We start from the raw sequence: 21,952 nt of genomic DNA on the forward strand, positions 1-21,952 counted from the left end.
CACCGCGGTTCCTGGTGTGTCCGCTGTGCCGCGCGTGTGATCATTGCTTGTACAGCCCTCTCGCAGTGTCCGGAGCAAGTATGGTGTGTCTGACACACCGGTGTCAATGTGTTCTTTTTTCCATTTCCAGGAGTGTAAGATGCTACCAGACTTAAATTGATGTTGCATCAGTAGTATCACACACCCTGATAAACACCACTTTCACCAGTGGCCAAAACACTGGTGCATCTTTTTGCACTAAACACACACTGCAATTAGGAACAACATATAAACTGACTCTAGCTGTGAAAGTTTACGAAATTCCACAAGTCCACATGGTTAACCTCAAAACTGATGATTTTGTGTACCTATTTTTCTTTAAATATTACTTTCTGAAACTGCACAAATTTTATGGCTATTTACAAACACACAACAATCATCTACACCAAAGGCACTGAAGACAGAGTCAAATTAACGCAACATATGGCAAAGGAAAACAATACACTTAGTAAGAAAGAAACATTGTAACAAAGAAATCAATTAATCGTGTTCGCATAAGCCACTAAGTTAACAGTAAAATTAGTTACTTTATGTCAAAGAAAACAGTACAGAAAAATCAAGAGTACAGTTACTACCTCCTCTAGTGGTATATGTTACTTACATTCTGCATGTTAAATGGAGATTTACTTGATGATATGCTACTGACAAATTGTTGCTTACAAACTCAGCGAATAAGAGTACAATGCAGATAACAGAAACAGAAACATGGGTGCCCATACAATATTTTGGAAGTGGGGTGGGGGTGTGGGGTTAAACTGGGGGAGGGGGGGGGGTTAGATCTAGGGGTATGGGTTATGTTTCATATTTTGGAAGGTGAATGGCTACTTAGAAAGAGCCATAAAAAGTTTAATTTCAAACCCTGTTAAAAATCTGCATAATATCAACTTTTAAATCATTTTCTTGAAAGAAAAACATATAACTACACAATATTTTTTCATTTCCGTGGGAGGGGGGGTTCTCCTGCCACAGGGTATGGGCACCCCTGAACAGGAAGTCACGAAGTTAAAATAAATATAGTGAACATTAAGGGGGAATATCCTCCATCCTGCATGCACATGAATTTAAATAATTTAAGGAGAAAAGATGAATCTCCCTTTGTGTGTGTGTGTGTGTGTGTGTGTGTGTGTGGCAGGGAGGGGGAGTGTGGAGGGGGGGGACACATTGTTGATATATCAGTGCCTCAACTATTCGGCAAGTTATTACCTTTATTCCTTACATTATTTATATTCAATCAAGGACTTTGCGTGTATATGAACTTCATTGTTTATTGAGTTTTGTTGTTATTCTTTCCTGCATACATTATCCACAATTTCTGTGATATGTGTAATGGCCCCATGCATGATCTGAATGCAGATCTATTTACCTCTTGGTGGAGGTACACTATGTACTACTATTATCCAAATCAGAATATAATCTGTGAGACAAATGATTGTAATAGACAGGTTGGTCAAACAAGTATCAATTTTACCAGATGTGGTGTAGACATGTCAGTCTTTATGGCTCATGTAATCTGGCGGCAAAAGCGAAATATGCAACACACAGGTTGTATCTGTATGCATCAACTTACTGGCATTTACTAGTTCTAACAAATAAAATTGAAAAGGTGCAAGGAACTATTCAATATATAGTACGCTAAAATATCGTTAAAGTCATTTGTTGCCACTTCTCAAATGACAAGCAACTACGTTTTTAATATTGCAGACTTCAGTAGTCTTTGTTTGCATTGTTAAACATTTTCACTATTAACTATTAACAAATGAATGTATTAGCATATTAATCTGACAAAAAGTACATCTAGTATCATAATCTGTCAGCGACGTCCTCTCCTTTTAAATTCTTGACTGTGTTGTACTTAAAGGTAAAATTGCATTCATATCACTGTCAGCATCTGATCATGATGGCGCCGATAGAAAAGTGTAGTGGCACTGTGCTCTCGTCCAAAAGGCAAAAAATAAGCAGTTCATCGTGTAAAGAATGTGAAAAGCGAGTTATGAAAGGTATTTGGTGTGTCAAGTGCAACTATTGGTTACACGAAAAGTGTGCAAAAATAAACTTAAAATACATCAGTGAGGATTTTCCGTGGACGTGTCATGCTTGTTTACGTAACAAAACGGCCGCTCTTGTAACTATAGTGGACTCCAAAAATGAAATTATAAAATTACTTCAAAATGACATTCAGGCATTAAAATCTGAAATACTATGTTTAAAGGAAGAAAATTCTAGATTAATACTTGAAAAACAGTCCGATGTGGGTGAAATACATCAAACAAAACAGCAACAAGAATTGAAACCCACGTGTGAAAGTGCAACTGCAAGTAGTGTCACCAAAACTACAAAAAATAGTCCTAAGGTTAAACAAGCTCTTTTTCAGTGTAAAATGAATGTTAAAATTTACGGAGATAGTCATGCACGCAATATTTCAGATTGTATGTCTAACTCGACCACAGAAAACGTGCGAATTTCATCTGTTATTAAACCTGGGGCGAAGTTTGTTGATGTAACAAGCTCTGTAAACAATGACTGCACCGATTTTACAGAAAGTGATGTCATTGTTGTTATAGCAGGTTCAAACGACGTTTATTGCAACGAGGCCAGTTCATTTATTAAAAAGTTGAGTGTTATGTTAATGATGTTGTCCCATACAAATGTGATCGTGTCAAATATTCCAGCGAGATTTGATCTGCCTGACTGGTTGTGTGTGAACTGGGAAATCCGATCTACAAATAAAAAATTAAAACATTTCTGCTCCAAGTTAAAAAATGTGAGACTGCTGGACCTTAACAGTTATTAAAGAAGCAGATTCACTGTACATGGACTACATCTTAATCGTCTGGGTAAGAATGCTCTAGCAACTGATATCAACAGAGCTATTGAGGAAACAAAAAGCAATATTTCAAATCTGCTACCTTGTATCTCAGATGTCATACACACGAAAGACGGAAGTGATAATTATATATGCCTGCAGAGCAAGCAAAAGGAAATAATTCCTCACTGCAATGTCAAAACTGTTGATTTTTTAGGATAACAAAGTCCCTCAGTGTTCCTAATTTAGAAACTATCAATTTGTGTGATAATATTAACCTTGAGAAGGATATATCCTCTCATGATTGTACTAATGTATCATTTTTACATTATAATGTTGAGGGCTTGGGTAACAAAACTGATGTATTTGAGGCCTTAGTTACAGATCTAGCTCCACATGTAATCGTGGTTACAGAGCATCAAAAAGCTAACCATAATATTCAGTATTATAAGTTACAGGAGTATAATCTTACATCGTTTCTCTGTAGAACAGAACATAAAGGAGGGGGTGTTGCTACTTACGTAAGGAAATGTAACCTAATAAGTTCTGTAGAAAAAGTATCATGGGTTAATGATTATTGTATTGAGAAAGACTTTGAAGCAGTGATAATTAAGTTAATGATTGTATCCGTCCCACTTATTGTGGTAGGTATATATTGAGCCCCTTCAGGTAATTTCGAGGTTTTCCTGGAAGCACTGGATAGTGTATTGGGGAAGCTAAGCAAGGGTGCCAATACAGTAAATATTATAATGTTAGGAGACTTTAATATAAACACACTAAGCGACAGCCAGGAATGCAAAGGTTTACAAGACTGCATACGATCATATGATATTAAAGATCTACTTGGTTATGTGCCCACTAGAATAACTGAGTCAAGCAGCAGTTCCATAGATCATGTAATGACCAATTATGAAAATGTGTCGGCACAGACTGTAAATGGGCACATATCTGATCATCTAGGGTAATTATTATAGTGATTGGTTGTTTTAATAAAATTAAACAAAACAAAAAATATGAGAATATAAGACTATTTTCTGAATACAACATCACCTTGCTAAAGAAAACTTTGGGTCAAGAATCTTGGGAATCAGTTTATAGAGAAAGGGGAGTTGACAGCAAATGGGAAGTATTTGTAAAAAATTTAACTAGACATATTGATATTACTATCCCGGCAAAGAAGATCAATGTAAATAAAAATAAACCTCCAGTAGTCAAATGTGTAAAACTGGATGAAAAAACGAAAAGACTCAAAGAAGGAATGGAGTATATGTATAAGCTACACAGAGAAACCAGTCTTGATTCATATAAAGAGGATTATAAAAAAATATAAATATGAGTATCGCAAGGAAGTAAGGAGAAGGAAAGTAGAACATATTAGTAAACAGATCCGAAATTCTGACTGTGTCTCAAAGTCGTGCTGGGCAGTAGTTAATGACATGAGGAACACTGATTCAAAAACTAAAATTAATAATATAGAGTTAAGTATACATAATGATAATTTTTCTGATCCTTATATAGTTAGCAATATATTTAATGATTACTTTATAGATGCTATTGAAAATGATACTTGCATGAAACAGGAGAGGCAGTTTAAATATGATAAGGAAAAGGAACGGGACTCTTGTAAGCTACCTACAGTAACCATCAAGGACGTAACACAGCTAATTGACAGCCTAAAAAATAAAAGATCAGCTGGATGGGATGAATTTTCTCCTTTTCTACTGAAAAAAAATGCAAGGGTGAGTTAGCCAGACCATTAGTCCATCTAATAAATTGTGTACTTGAAGAAGGTGTGTTTCCGAAGAAACTGAAACTTGCTATAGTTAAACCTTTATATAAAAAAGGGGAAAGGAAACAACCACAGAACTACAGACCAGTTGCCTTAACCTCAGTGTTTGGTAAATTAATTGAAAAAATAATGCTTGAAATCTTAATTGAGCACTATAATATGAATAACTTAATAGGAGATTTCCAACACGGCTTTAGAAGTGGTCGGAGCACCATATCTGCAGCAGTACAGTTTGTACACTGTCTGATGGAGAAAATAAATGAGGGTTACGAAACGGCAGGAGTGTTTTTAGATCTTTCCAAAGCGTTTGACAGAGTCCATCATGGCGCTCTTTTAAGTGAACTTGCTTATAATGGTGTCAGTGGGAAACTGTTGCTTTTAATAGAATCTTACCTTAAAGATAGACAACAATGCATAGAAGTTGTGTATGATAATGGAGAGGTAATCGAAAAAAGAAGATCAGAGATAAGAAATATAAATTTTGGTGTGCCACAAGGCTCCATCTTGGGCCCCTTCTTGTTAATTTGCTATGTGAATGATTTCCCAAAAGTATTAGACACCAGTCATCGTATTACTATGTATGCTGATACACCTCTGGGGTTTGCTGGGCACGTAGTAATGATGACCTAAATTCAGTGGTACAGAATTTTGTTGAAAAAGCCCAAACACATTTTGAAAAAGAAAACCTGAGGGTCAATATTAACAAAACTAATTTAGAATGAGAATTTCACTCTGCAGCGGAGTGTGCGCTGATATGAAACTTCCTGACAGATTAAAACTGTGTGCCCGACCGAGACTCGAACTCGGGACCTTTGCCTTTCGCGGGCAAGCGCTCTACTATCTGAGCTACCGAAGCACGACTCACGCCCGGTACTCACAGCTTTACTTCTGCCAGTATCTCGTCTCCTACCTTCCAAACTTTACAGAAGGAGAGCTTCTGTAAAGTTTGGAAGGTAGGAGACGGGATACTGGCAGAAGTAAAGCTGTGAGTACCGGGCGTGAGTCGTGCTTCGGTAGCTCAGATAGTAGAGCGCTTGCCCGCGAAAGGCAAAGGTCCCGAGTTCGAGTCTCGGTCGGGCACACAGTTTTAATCTGTCAGGAAGTTTCAAAACTAATTTAATTTATTTTAAGACAAATAGTTCAAATAAAAATACTGTTGTAAATGAGGACATTCAGGAAAATACCTGTTCAGAATGTAAATTTCTGGGGATGTATACAGATGACAGACTTTCGTGGAATCAGCAAATAGATCATGTCTGTGGTAAAATAACATCTAGTCTGTATTTACTAAGGAGATTAGTTCAATATTTAGATATCGAAGCAATAAGAATAGCGTATTTTGGGTTGGTGTATCCCCATCTATCTTATGGAATTGTATTGTGGGGTGGGTGTAGCCAATACAATATAAAAAGGGTATTTGTATTGCAGAAAAGAGTAATAAGAACTATGGCAAAAGTAAGACCCAGAACTTCATGTAAAAACCTGTTTATTAAGTTTAATATTATGACTATCTATGCAGTATATATGTTTCAATCAATATTATTAATGAAAAAAGACAAAAAAGTGACAAACAGGAATATGGAAATCCATGATTACAATACAAGACAAAAATCAGACTTTCATATGGTGAGCAGACGATTGAATCTAACAACAAATACCCCACTCATTAAGGGAGCAATATTTTATAATTCTCTGCCAAACAACCTGAAACAGCTTTCTGGTAGAATTTTTAAAAACGAGTTAAAAAAAATGGCTTATATTGAAGTGCCCATACAGTATGGTGCTGACATGATTTGACCTCAGGAATACTTAAATGATATTTTACTTAATAGCATGTAATCTATTTATATTGTGTATCAATAGTCTAAATGTAATTATTATAACATTGCCCATGCATGTTAAATACATGTTTTGAGCTGTAAATAAATAAATAAAAAAAAAAATGACTCACTTTCTTTGACATTCTTTGAAATATCACTGTCCCATTTCTGTCTTCAAAATGATCATCTTTCTGTAGCAATACAAAAAGTTTCAAAAGTGTCGGTTATTCCTTTCTCGTATAATAGCTACATATATGTATGATGATAAATGGTGTCGTCTTGGAAATATTCCAAGGCTATCATGTGCTGTTTCTCAGCCTCATTTTTTCCAGGTGTCTGCAGCTTAGCTGTGACTGTCTCATCAATCTATACTGATCTGTTCTCTTCCTACTGTTATAACAGTGTTTTTGATGGTTTTCAAAAATGTTGCAGTCCTCTTTACGAGCTGAGCAACAGCAAATGTTGCTCTCCATTCTTCTTTGACATGAGCAATAGGAAATAATAAGCTCTCCATCTTTCTTTTCATTCAAGTACCAACACAGAAATTCACTGGCTAGGCTCTGTAGCACACTTTTCTTCCACCGTTTCACTTCACATGTTTGCACCAATTGCATATTGTCACAGTTTGAGATGAAATAGTAGTGAACAAATACTAAACACATCAAACATGAAATAAAGTAACACACAGATTTCTATTTAAACAAAGTGAAACAATGACATCAGTTACACACAAGAAACACAGTAATCACATTTAACAAGCGTGCATGCGTTTGTTTCACAACAAGCCAATGTAGTTCATGCTGCCTGCTTGAGCACCTGTCATTTCTGGCTGGCTCCTGCTGTCACTAGGAAATGAAATGACACTACTGAGCTGTCAGTACCAAAGATTAATCTCGCAGAATATAACAAAGGCTAAAAATGGGTGTCAGTAGAGATTCAGGTAAGTTCCACGTTATCGCAGCCACCATTCCAAATGGGTCACCACCAATGCTGCAAGTCTCAATAGCAACCTAAATCTTGTGGACAGGGGCAACACAGGTCCTAGTTCCTGAAGACAGTTACCACTTTTGCAAAATAAAAAAAAAAAAATTAAAAAATAAAAATTGTCTAGAACTGCAAGTACAGCTGACTAATCTGAGAGAAAGTAAAGTTAAGAACTGCACTGAAGAATCTGAGACAAATGAGTTTACTAACTATGGCTGTCATTCATAACTGTGTTTATATACTGATGAAAGGATGACAGGAAAAAAGCGTTATTAAGGTTGAGGGTGCAGAGAAAATGTGTTGATGGTAACCAAGAATTAATAAGAACAGCAACTCATCTACTGCAGAAAACACAGACTAGAACTGCACTGCAGTACACATGAGAATGCAAACAACTTTTCTGTACAGAAACGGCTGGTAAAGCTACTTACTAGAAGTTACACTTAATTATCCTGCATGAATGCAATCTTATATTAATGAGTAATCATTCTAAAAATACAAAGTGTTTTACCATTTATGGTGTGTGTGGGTAAAACTGGAACCAGGGATGTGGTAATCAGAACTTCTTCCTTTACTGAAAAAAAGAACAGATACATTCATACTATTTAACGTGGAGAACAAAAGGGCTTACAGTAAAATGCTACTATAAAACCACATCAGTTTCTGTGCACTTAGAGGCACATACAAAGGAAAACTATATGAAATAAAAGGAAAGCACAAGGGTGAGGACATGCCTTCTGTTCAGTCATTTAAAAATTTATCTTCTTTCTGTTTAAACAAAGAATTCTTTTGTCTCAGTATAAAATTATCTGTAGCTAAACTAGTTTGTTTTCAGAACCATAACCTAAATTTCAAAGTCCACATTATAGTCAACCCTTTAACTGCATTCTGACTTTAGCAGTCAAATCCACTATCCATTTGTACCAGTGCTGAATGCCAACATTAACATCAGGCTTTTTCCCCTTAGCCATGCCTGACAAGGTGAGCTATATACTGAGCACTGATGTTAGATAAAATAATAATACAATATATTTATGATAGCATTATGGGTAGAACATCAGGGCATACATGAACAGACTGTTTCATTTTAATAACCAAATACAGTTTATGCAAGTCAGACCTTATGTAAGTGAGTTGAGATATTACAAGGAAAGCAAAGGCTAAACTTAACACATTGTGAGCTTAAGTACTAGTTCAAGAGAATGATTCTGGTATTCACCACAAGCAATGAACCAAACAGTCCATCAAAATTTGAATGAATCTGAATAGATTTGAATTGACTGAGTATCCTTGTGTAATCCAGTATTTTGAAGTTCAACAATGGCTTGATAATTTACCAAAAGAGGAAAAGGTCTGATAACATCAACAGGTTAAGACCAGTGCCAGGTTTTCACAACCAGTTATCTAATCAGAAAAGAATTAGCATGACAAAAGGGAAGAGGGGGAGGTGGAATAGGAAGAAATGCAGTAGGGTGTCACACACAACACAAAACAGTAAAATATTCTAAGATATCACTATCACTGTTTTATATATATTGTGTAGGATAATTGAAACAGTAAGAAGATATTTGTTATTTTCAAAAGGATAAACAATACAGAGAGATTGTGGCACGTTACTTAGTGCTCCCTGCTGTGCCATGCAATACTATTAGCTGCCATATTTTATTTGGTCATTCTGCATTTGTTTTGAAAGCCACAGAACTCATGTTTGGTTTCACTAGGTGGTGTCTTCCTGTGATATACTTGACTGGCAGGGTGGGTGAGGCTGTAATATACCTGATCTGAGAGTCAGAGTTTCAGTATTTTATAAAGATAACACAAAGTTTATGTATTTCACTTATGTCAAACATACACGAAAGTTAACTATTCACAACAAATAATTTATATAAAGTGAACTTTTTCTATAGCTCTTTTCCTGAACTTTCATTCTCTTTCCAAATTTTTATTTCATTTGCTTCACAACTTGCTAAATGTGTTGATTGAATGACATCAGATAGATGTGCAACAACTCTGTCTCAACCAATGCTTCCCTACCATGGTCTTTGACTCTTCTAACTGTAGACTGGTATCTGTACAAGTTGTACATAACAATCCCTGCCACCTTAAAAATAGTGTATTCCAGTCAACATTGTCAAAACTTTCTCTTAAGTCTATAAACATAAGTTTCCCTTTTTTCAAGCCATCTTCTGAAATAAGTCATAAAGTCACTATTGCCTGGTGTGTTACTACATTTCTCTGGGTCCCAAAACAGATGATACCTGTGGTCACAAACTTTTTCCATTCCTTTGTAAATAATTCCTGCAAATATTTTGCAACAATGAATTATTAAACTGTTCCTTCTTATTACAATTAAACTGACACATCAGCAGTTTTCACATCTTTCATCACCTGACTCCTTTGGTATTAGAATTACTACATTATTACATTATTTGACTACTTACACAGCCAAACAGAAGCACGCAGAAGGACACAGGTTCAATTTCCAGCATCTTTCCAGATTTTTTCCAAGGCAGAAGGGTATAGAATGAATTCCACTGAGCCTCGTAAGACCGAAGAAGGAGCTGCTTCAATAAAGAAGCACCATCGACATCATCAGGATTCACCTACTGGCAATAATGGCTGGAGGCATTGAACAAATGTGGATCACATATCAGACGATCATAGATCGCTCTTCACACTGCCTTTTAGGCAGCAGTCGCGCAGTCAGAATAAGCCTAAGACCTGATCTGTGAGTGGTGTTTACAAATTTACAATCTTACATTACTGCTCAATTCTTAGGGTATTTTGCCTATCTCATATCTCACACACCAGGAAGAACAGCTTGGTTTGTCTTACATTCTTCCAATGATGTTAGTAATTCTGGGAGAATGTCACCTAGCCCACATGCTTGATTTCAACTTAGGTCTTTGAGTGTTCTGTCAAATTCTTCTCACAGTATCATATCTCCCATCTCATCTCTAATTACTTGCCCTTCACATTTTGTAATATTCTCTTCAAATGTATTTCCTCTGAATATACCTTCCTCCTTCCACCTTTCAGCCTCCCCATCTGTTATGGCGTAAAGTGCTGGAATGACAGTCACAAAAAGAGAGCAGAGAAGGATGTGAAGAAGACATCAATCAATTGCACACTGGCCAACCCCTCACTAGGATGACAACGCGACAGCAGCGTCCTCTATGCGAAGAGGACATAAGCGCTGCACTGACCGGTTGCAGCCCACTTCTACAGTAGCATCAAGGTTAGGCACTTCAAGATCAGCGCCTTAAGAATTTGATATACTGAAGAGATTTCTTAAGTCCTCTTTGCATAGAGGTCACTGCCATCGCATTGTCGTCATAGAGAGGTGTCAGTCAGCGTGCAATTGGCTGATGTCTTCTTCACAGCCCTCTCTGCTCTCTCATTTCTGACTGACATTTCAGCACTTGGCTTTATGCAGTATCAGACAGGAAGGCTGAAAGGTGGAAGGAGGAAGGTGTACTCAGAGGAAATACATTTGAAGAGAATTACAAAATGGAATGGGCAAGTAATTAATTTCTTCTCAGCAAATACAGAAATAGAAACCTCATATAAAATGAAAACAAAAAATCTAAGCATAAAAAAGTAAAATAACAAAAGACAGAAAGCAAGCACCTATGCACTGAAACAAGTTGGCTGCTTTCAGTCATAAGCACAGAATGCCATAATCATACATCCTGAAATCAGAATAACCATATGCTGTGGACCAACTTAAAAAGGCAACATGAAGGCATCACATATAAGGAGCATTTTTTTCAAAACTCAATAAATGCAAAAAAGTAAATTTTTGAGGAAACGAATTTTTAAATATCATACTGAAATACCAATTACATAAATGAGATTATTTGACATTTGTACAGCTTTTGTAGGCACAATTCTGATTGTGCATTTGACTTTTCTAAAATTTTCATAAAAATGATAAATGTAACAATTCTAAAGCCTTATGGTGGGCATTCTATGTCTCTCAGAGAATTTAAATCGAATAATTTACGTATCCAATGATGATGTGTGCATGTACAAAGTTACATAGATACCTGATCGTGTCTCACTGGTGCATCACTTTTTTTTATCAGTCGGTGTATCTATTTGTATTGTTGTGATCAGAATAGAGGGACAAAGTTTCCAAGTTTTTCCAAAAGTCGATAAATCCAAAGATGGAAGTTAGAAGTTTTGTTAACACATTCAAATTGATTTTTTAAAAAATTCTTTTAATTACAAAGGAAGCTATTTTATTTTGCATAGAAATACAACAACATATTTCAGTATAACACTTTACTGACATATTTTTCCACAGATGCTTGATAATCAGAAGTGCAATATAACAACAAACACTATTGAACTACAGCACAAAATACTGACTACAACAATACTGAAATGGAAATCTATTTATCACTTTCAACAACGTCCCTATAAAACTTCTCCCCCCCCCCCCCCCCCTTCTGGCACATGAAAATGCCTCAAAGTTTTAGAAAATACTTTTACTTTTGTTAGTTGACTATGTTGTAATTTTGTAAGGTGGCTGCTTTCCTTATTTCTGGTTGCAATTTCTGGGTTTCCTTATTTCCACCTCTACAGGACTTGCGTTATAAGTATCCAATACTGACAAAAATACCTTTTCACATGCTATCACTCACTGAACAGTTACTTTAGAATGCTTTCCATGAATAAGGAAATAATGCACCAGTATATTAAATTTTCTGCTTTCTTTCATGAAGGCTATTAGTATGCACATGATTACTGTATTTTTATTTTGACTGGTACATCCAATAGAGCAGAGGCTACTTGGTTACATCCTTTCAGTCCTTCTGCTTCATGCCACAAAAAACAATCCTTTCCTTTGTGCTCAGGAAGGGGTCACAGTCCATAAATTGTATAGCCAAACCTGTCTTGAGTAGAATACTTAATCTACAGAAAGCTTTGGTATTGGCTGATTCTGTTAGTTATCAAAACACACCTCATCCACATTGGTTTTTCCTCCTCCATTGATGGAAGATTTTTTTTTCCATGCAGAAAACTCTCTCATTATAACTGACAATAATTTCCTGCATCGTTATTTTCCTTTAAGGTACCTAAGAAACAAAGTGCAATTTGCATTTATTGACTTTTTCTTTAACTGGCTGAGAGCAAATATCGGGTTTTGCAAAAACTGCATCAGCAGATCATGCATTCCAATAAGCTTAATTTGTAACTATAGAAATCTAAATTTTGAAAAATTGAGTATTTATCAACTTACAAAAAAAAGGTGCTCCTCATATCTCAAAATGTAATGCAAACATTCCAAAAAGAAAATAACAGTAGAATTTAAATTACACTAAAACTTTGGAATCTGTCACATGAGGCAAAGTGAAGGGTAACATGGAGAATCAAAAAGAGTGTGCAAGCCTGTGCTATGCTATGACACAACACATATTGACAGGCCTAGTACCAAATCACTGTTACAAAACAGCAACAGTAGTTATTTATGATCCATAAACTTTGTTTTGACTGTGACTCATACTGCAAATAAAACATTGAAGGATTTAGATAAAGCTCTCACAGAGGAGACACCACAGACCACAACAGTAATACATACACTACATTAAAACAAAAATTGGTGATTCCAGTTTATGTCACCCGTTACCACTGTAAGGTTGGCCACTAATTTATACATCTAGGACTTATAATCTACCCCAGAAAGACAGCACAAACAGAGCACACATTTCACCAATCTTGAGTATCTGGAACCGCTACCAAGATGGATTAAGGCAAGCTATAAAATGACTGAAAGAGAGCCTGTTGAATTATAATGATTTTGCTTAGTGAGAGTGACAGCATCATAGACATACTCACATGCCAACAGAAAACACCAAAAGAAAGGTGTTTTGTATTGTAAAGGGCCTTACATGCAACATTCTGAGAGGTCATGTTCCAATATGAGTCATGAAACATATTGCTTTCTCCAAATTACATCTTGCATAACGACCACAACAATACAAATATATACACTGACTGACAAAAAATGCGATGCACCAGTAGGACACGATCAGATATCTATGTAACTTTGTACATGCACACATCATTGGGTACGTAAATTATTCGATTTAAATTCTCTGTGAGAGTTAGAATGCCCACCATAGGGCTTTAGAATTGTTACGGTCATTACCAGGCCTGGTTGGGTATATAAGGGAAGTGTACAGCGTCAGATGATGAGTGATCACTGAAGGACACAGAGATGCATGTACTTGTGTGAAATAGTGTTATCAGCACCTCACAGTCTCTGTTTGGTCAGGTGAGCAAATTGTATGATATCCAGATTTGTGAGGCATTCAGATGTAGCAGTGGTCCGATATTAGACCACACAGGAACGAGAAGGCAGACACACTTGATGGATGGACGGTTGGTTGGTTTGGAGTGAGTGAAGGTCATCAGGCCCTTCATCAGTTAAGTGGCAAGCCAGGAGTGGTCATCAAAGGAAGGAGGCGAATGGCAAATGCTGGAAAGCCTGAGGATAAGTAACATAATAAAATAACAGAGATAAAAGCCCAGAAAAAACGACAGCACAGATAAGGCGTTAAAAGATCAGTCAAGATGAGGTACTAAAATCGAGAAATGAAAAAGAAAAAGAGTAAAGAGAATAAAAATGGTGGGAAGGGTGGGGGAGTGGGGGTTGGGAGTGGGGGGGGGGGAGGGGGGGTGCAGGAGAGCAGTACTCCACGAACCCCTCAGGTGGTCAATGAGGCCAAAAGGCCCTACCTTACAGGCATGAATAGAAACTGCCTTCATGGGCAAAACTTATCATCAGGTCAGCCAATTTGGTGTCACCTGCTAGCACCAGAGATAGTGTGTCAGAAAGATTAAGATGCCACCTCAAAGCAGCCACATTAGGAATGTCTATGAGTACGTGGGCCGCTGACACGTGGTCTGAGCATTGGCACACTCGACACCAAGGTTTCGGTCAACTGTACCCGACCCCTACAAGGAGCGCCATTGTAATGTGCCTGGCACCCGAGAACAGATAATGGACTCCCTGCAACATTCTGTGTCAACCCGCACAATTGGTCAGAGAATAGCAGCACGCAGACTAGGAAATTAACATCCCACGTGTAGGCTGCCATTACCACCTCAACAAAAACAGCTGCGTTTGGAGCTGTGCTATTACCGGGAAGCACGGACTGCTGACGAATCGTGTCGCATTGCGTTCAGTGACGGTTTTGTATTTCTGCACTAACCCATACAATCATCACTGGTGAATGTGGTGGTGACCTGGGGAGAGGTGCCACTCTTCCAATGTTTTGGACAGACACAGTGGTGTCACTGCTGGTATGACTTTAGGTCACGGCTGGTAGGGATTGACAAACTCTGGCAGTACGTCACAGACATTTTGTGACCTCATGTGCTACTTTTCATGTGACAGTACAGTGGTGCCATTCTTAAACAGAACAATACCTGTCAACACATGGCACGTTTCTCTACAAACTGTCTGCACGATGCTGAGGTATAGTCTGTCAGTAAACTGAAGAGCGAGCAAGCGAGTCCCCACTCTGCCTACCCAGCTACGTCATGAGGCGCTTCTACAGGCTGTTTCACAACGCAGTACCAGCCCTGCCGCGGCACGCGCTTTAAATCTGTGGCGACACCATGTACAGATACGTCGTCGTCATCGTCACTTTCTAAATTAATAACTATGATGTCTAGTAGGTCTTCAATAAGCCCATCCTAAACCCAGTACTCTCAAGTTTCTCCATGTGGAGGCAGTATGCACTCCTGTCATCTTGAGTTATCGTTTCAAAACCTGTAACAGTTGGGACAAGTGTTTGTATATGCTTTTTTCGGTTACTGCAAAATTTAGTTTGGAATAAAAAACGGAAACTCAGAAAACTGCTTCATACCTTCTTTCACCAACTGCAGCAACTTCGTCATGTAAATATCTCCAAGCATATTTCTTTCTCTGACGAAATTTTTGGGTTTTGTCCACGCCATTTAAATTGGATTTAGATCACAGTTGTATGATGGAAATAGCAGCACAGTGTGCCCATAAGCTTCAAGTATTTTATTAATTTCAAATACTTTGTTTTCCAGCTTATGTTGTTTAATTAAATCAAATAATTTTGTTTTTATCATTGACAAATCAGCTTCCACCTTATTTTTTAATAATGATTCAATCATTTCCCTTTTATTTGAGGACCTAGTCGGAGCTTTGTTATGCTCCTTGTTGTGACTTGAGGTGTTGTACATTACAATAACAAAGTTCGGTGGCAGATTCAGAACTACTTTAGTCGATATCCAATTTGAAAAATTTTCGTAGTTCATTTGCTCACGGTAGTCCCCTGTTGTATATCCCGGTTTATAAATTAACTGTGTGTTGGATAAAAACCCATCTTTTGACTCAATATTGACCACTATAATCCTATTGCTTCAGCTAACATTGTCGATAATGCTATCAACACCAGGGCCTCACCAACATTTTCTGTAAGTAATATTGTTGTCCACCCAAATTTCATCAATACAAAAGAAATTTTCTGCCTAGCTCCCTTAATTTCCTCACATGGTCCAGTTACTAACATCGCCAGTCAATTATATCCATTCTCTCTATCAGAATCTTTCGTTTACTTATAGATCTTTTTCAGGTAAATCCCATTTCAAGCACTGTCTTATGTAAAACATCATTATGCAAAAGAAAATAGATTTTTTGTTTCACGGCAGTAAGTAATGTCTGTAATCCCGGCATTATTTTTTTGTTTATGTGAAAGACCTCCATCGTTTGTCGAATGACCGATTTTGTGAAACTGCCTATAACGACCTCCCAAAATTATCAGTTTTCCTTCGTGGCGGTTCCAGTAAACCACACGGTTTATTTTCTCGTTTCTTCCTTATGCGTCTTATTGTGGTGAGACTGACATTTGCATAAATTGTAGCCCTCTGAGTGGGACTGGAATTATTAGCCAACAGTTCATTTTCTGCCGCCTCTTTAACACATGATGATGTAACATTAGAGACGATCGAACGCTCGTTACTCCGTAAATACCTCCTCCATATTCTGCACATTTTCTTGCAATGCAGGGTGATTATCCATCACTTCCGGATACCAAAGTATATCAGTAAGCATACAAAATGAACTGTCTGACACTGGAAATTTAGATCCCACGAACAGAACGATGTGTATCACTGCACGCCGATCTACAGCGCTAGGCAGGTAACGGGCAACTGATTTTGGGTGCCCCTGTAGGCCAGTGGTAGGATTCTTCTGGGAAAGGTCACTTCCCCCACCAAAAGAGCTGCTCGCTCTTGAGTTTACAGACAGACTATACTCCTATGGCCAGAAAGTTCCCCAGATCTGTTCACTAAGTACACGTGTGAGGACCAACTCGGTTGTTAACTTTGTCCCAGTGCCAGTATCTGGCGTATCAATGACGAGTTATAACAGTTGTGGGCCAACTTGCCTCAGGAGAGGATACAGCGGCTGTGTAACACCCTTCCCAAACAAATCAGGGCATGTACTCAGGCCAGAAGGATAGCAATGTCATACTGCCAAATTCTTTGACTCGATTTTGTAATCACCGAAATAACATCACATATCATCTCACCCTCTGAAGTTTCACTTTGTTTCCCCATCCCTCCTCGGTTCTTCACTTTTTTTGTCACATTGCATGCATTCAGGCATAAACAGCAGTATCAACAGTCTTTCTTCTGTGATACCATGCACAAATGAAATAGAATTGTTGAAAAATGATAATGCTATGCTGCACATCCTCTGATACACCATACGTGCTGACTTGAGGAATATACATGTAGGAATCATTTTGGGCCACAGTGCTCCGCAGCTTTCAAGGATTTCTGGAACAACACCTTACTTCAAGGAACACTTATCAGCTTTGTTCCAAATATTACTTTTCAACCATTTCCGGGGTTAGTTGACCATCATACAAACTGACAGAGGGTAAAATAAAGATGAACAATTAATCAGTTGCAAAATTTTGTCTTTACAACTTATCAAGAAACCCTTAAAAGTATTTGTGTAGAACTTACAAAACATATTATCTACGTGATTTGGACTTTTGTTATGTGACTGATCTGGCATAATATGTACACATCATGATTTGAAAACATCTCCCCATCTGATAAGCAGGGTGAAGAAAAATTCACACACTCTGACTTCTCAGAGCAATTCCTCACATACTAGCAATACAAAAAAGTATCTCACAAAATTTTGATCTGCGCATATTTCCGGCAGCATATGGATGTTAAGGACTGCCAATCTGGCAACACTGTAATCACATGTATGGTAACTACCTCTGTCAGCAGGTAGGAGTAGTGCAGCACATTTGGTGCAGCAGATAGCTTTTTGGGTTGGCATGCAGGAGGGCGAAGGCTCAATTCTGGGTCGAGGCATATTTGTTTTCATTTGCTAAATGCAGTCTGTGTGGTACAGTTTAATTGTCAAACAGCAGCCATAGTGGTCTTCTATGAAACGTTTGCACTTACGTACTACAAACGCAGAAATGGAGGTACAATTATATTCATTCGTCATCTTTTAAAGAAGCCTTTTGTATGTCGTGGATGCAAATTGTTTTACACCGCTGCATCTACTACATTCTAAACCTGTTTTCCTTAAACCCTCCCTCAATGGTCCCACTGATTAGTACCAACTATTACTCTTGCTACTTTCAGGTCCATTACATTTTGTTAGGGCCTTATATCAACAGTAGGGCTAACAACGTGCTTTGCAAATAATTTCCAAACTTTGTTAACATTTGTATGCATTATGTCTTTTACCATTGAGTCTTATAAGTGCATGCTGTTTAGTAACTATCTACATGCAATACTATTATTATTATTGATGGAAACATCACATTCATCACCATTAGGAAACAGTGTAATTCAAAAACAAACAGTGTTGAGATGAATCACGCAGAATAAAAGCCATAAGAGAGGTGATGCACCTTAGGTGGAACAGCATGCTGTCACTAATCATGTGTTTATACTGTAATTGCTGTTCACTGGACAGGTACTAATTGCCAATGGAGTAATATGCCTGTGACAGACTCCATGTACATACGCCTACACATATTGTATTTTCTTCTTGTGTTATTCTAAAACAGTATGGCAGATGTATGGCATATACAAACAATGATTATGTGGATGGCCTCTGCATTTACCTGACCTAAACTCCCTGGTTTTCTTCCTACACGATCACTTAAAGGAGCATATGTATTTCACTTCGCCGACCACATGTGGAAGAACTCATAATGCAGTTCATGCTGCTCTTGTATCTGTGGATGCAGCTATGCTGAAAAGACTCAAGAACTATATGACCCAGCAGGTCATGTAATGTTTGGACATGCAGGGGGGTCATTTTGAGCACCTGCTTGGAAGACAACATAGTCTTTTGTAAATGTCATGCAGTCATCAATATAAAAATTATTATTGTCACTGGTTGATAATATGTTACATCTGAGTGGATGTACTCCATATAATATTAATGACTAGTAGATTTGAGTTATTTAACTGTCCAATCATCTTTAGCATCTCAAAATTGATATTGATTTTGTAGTTATTCTGTCCTGTGAGAGTTCATTTGTTTCAATTGTCCATTTCTGACTTGTCTGACCATGTCTTTGTTAGGTTCACCATCACAAAACACTGTGCTATGTAAACGTCAGATACATGTGGCTTAAGAAACAGTGTATAGCAGGATGAAATTGGCAAATAAAAACAAATATGCCTCGACCCAAAATTGACCCCTCGACCTCCTGCATGCTAACCGAAAATGCTATCCACTGCACCAACTCCAGAGCACTACTCCCATCTGCTGTCAGAGGGAGTTACTGTACATGTGAGTACAGTGTTACCAGATTGCCAACCTTTAGTATTCATTTACTACTATCCAAGTGCATGAATTTTTCTTCATGCTGTATATGTAAATGTTTGTATTTTGTACTGTGCAATGTTTTCAGTTCATGACATATAGGAAACACAAAATGATTCTAAAATTAAAATTTTTGACTGAACTGAGAGGTGTTCAATGAAATAAGATGTAGTTTGTGATGGATACAGAACATAGCACAGAGAAAGTAAATAGGGTGTATTTAACAGTAACTACTACAGCACTATAACACATCGTATTTTAGCCATTAAGACTGACAGTTGATGGGCATAAAATACTAGCAGCACAAAGTATTCCAGCTTTTACCAGGAAGTTGAGAAATCAAGAAATATTGACTGGGTCATCATTGATTCTGTGCACTCTGTGTCCATGCTGGTTCAGTTCATTCTACTTGTAATATATCTTGTTTGGCCAGTAGGTTGGTGTTTGAGTGTCTGGGGCACAGGGGGGGGGGGGGGGAGGGGGGGGGCATTTGTGCAAAAATCAGTATCTCTCATGTACATACAACATGATTTCATTGTCTAATCTTGCACTGTCCAACACATTACACTGACTATGCACCATTTTATAATGCTGCCAACAGACCCGCAAGAAAAGAAAACAGGATGTGTTCAGGCACAATATGAATAATTAGATTACTAGTCACCCTACAACTGCTTACAGAGTTTGACAATTGCTTATTTCTAAGACAAAGACTCTTCCATTACAGTGCCAGATCTCTTCAAAATAGCTAATAGCTTACCTGTAATTTCTCCATTTCTCAAAATGTCTTCCAAAATCATTCTTTCCTGTGACCACCTTGCTTCTGACGTTACGATATCCATTCTGCAAGTGTGACAAAGAATTAAACTAGTATCCTCTAGGAGAATAAGTTGTAATGACATAGAGGGGACAACAAAAGAAACACAATTCTAAAGGTACTGATGTTCTTTCACACGCCACAGAATAGCATGCACACAGAAACAGTCAGATGAAAATGAATAGCAGAAGAAGAAGAAACTGTTCTGCATCTATACTTCTTTGACAGCATTTTGCTGCTAAGGAACACAGTGGCGTGTGTGTGTGTGTGGGGGGGGGGGGGGGGGAGCACAAGTCCAGTAACAAAAAATAAAATATGTTTTCTGACAGAGGACATTCAGTTTGTACACATATCTACATCTAACATCAGTATCACATGTTAGTAGCTGTGCTTGTCACGCAGATAGGCACTTTAAATGCTGGGTGAGAACATTTTTGTCACCGATAAGCGGTTGCCAAGGAAACCAGAAGTCGAAACACAAAATTTCTAATTAAGAGACTGTACACCTAGGTCCTGTGATTATGCCAAACCTCTCTGCGATGTTTCACAAAAAAAGAGGACATGTGACACTGCTGATGGGAATTATTACGATCAGTATGCTGTAGGTGTGACTCCACTAGAGTAGGTTATGTGCAATCACTATTATTTCAACCTCTTATTTTATCCATTTTGGTTGGAGAACACCGCAGTTGTTTTCATAAATCACACTAGCAATTACTGCTACCAGACACAAGTTTTCTTGAAATGATTTTTTTATACCATTACTAATTTCAGGCAGGAGCCCATCGTCAGATGGTAACATTTGTGTCCTAAAATGTAACAATATCTTTGTGATGCATTGTTTAAAAAAGACTGTACATTTGTGCCCAAAAATTTTACACAGTTTTTTGTGATTACATAGTTTTACACTTATATGTGCTGTATACATTGTACTTAGATCTTGAAAAGCCCTCCTTTGCATATTACAGGACAGAGGTGACTTTTTTTCCAATACATATTGATCAATGATCTGATCTAAAAACAAGACAGCAGATACATTTTTGTCCACCATCTTGCTTTCAGTTCAGTTCATCGATCAGGGTTACGACACAAATGTAAAAGAAGTCAATACTACCATCTGACAATGGGCTCAGGCCCAAAACTAGTAGTGTGGCTGGTTGGAGAGTTTCTCACAGTGTAATTTCAGAGTCCACCTTACTTTTATTTACTTCATCAACCACTTATACACAAACATAACACAATATTACTCAAGGACTCGCACAGACATTCACAAAGCACCATACCACATTTTGACACATAGGTCAGAGAAAGGCAATGGCGAACCCTCTTGCGCTCACCAAGAGAACAATATGGAAGTTCCATGTTGTTGTCATGTACAGTGGTAACAGTAAGCTTCAGTCACCCAATCAGGTCCAATCTATTTATAGAAGTAGTAGCTCAAGATTTATGGGGACAGGTTACAGTCTAACAAAATGAGATATTCACTGACATTTGAATAACATGTATGGTTATACTGACACAAAATTTAAGAACTCCAGCAGAGTCCAAAATAAAGCAAAACAGAAATGAGTCAAACTACAGGGTGATTCAAAAAGAATACCACAACTTTAAAAATGTGTATTTAATGAAAGAAACATAATATAACCTTCTGTTATACATCATTACAAAGAGTATTTAAAAAGTTTTTTTTTCACTCAAAAACAAGTTCAGAGATGTTCAATATGGCCCCCTCCAGACACACGAGCAATATCAACCCGATACTCCAACTCGTTCCACACTCTCTGTAGCATATCAGGCGTAACAGTTTGGATAGCTGCTGTTATTTCTCGTTTCAAATCAT

At 37.6% G+C, this 21,952-nt stretch overlaps 1 protein-coding gene across 8 annotated transcripts in view; it reads right to left on the bottom strand.

Annotated features, from left to right (window-relative positions):
* The window catches only part of LOC126237496 (zinc finger protein 235-like), a 200,645-nt gene that overhangs the window by 144,948 nt on the left and 33,745 nt on the right, over positions 1-21,952 (bottom strand). For all 8 annotated transcript variants that reach the window (XM_049947651.1, XM_049947649.1, XM_049947652.1 and 5 more), the window contains 2 exons: positions 20,056-20,138; positions 7,947-8,009 (listed from right to left, as the gene is read on the bottom strand). In XM_049947651.1, coding sequence (XP_049803608.1) covers positions 7,947-8,009; positions 20,056-20,138 — 146 coding nt within the window. The remainder of the gene's footprint in view (positions 1-7,946; positions 8,010-20,055; positions 20,139-21,952) is intronic.

The sequence above is a fragment of the Schistocerca nitens genome, chromosome 2 (genome assembly GCF_023898315.1).
Source record: "Schistocerca nitens isolate TAMUIC-IGC-003100 chromosome 2, iqSchNite1.1, whole genome shotgun sequence".
Taxonomy (NCBI): Eukaryota; Metazoa; Arthropoda; class Insecta; order Orthoptera; family Acrididae; genus Schistocerca; species Schistocerca nitens.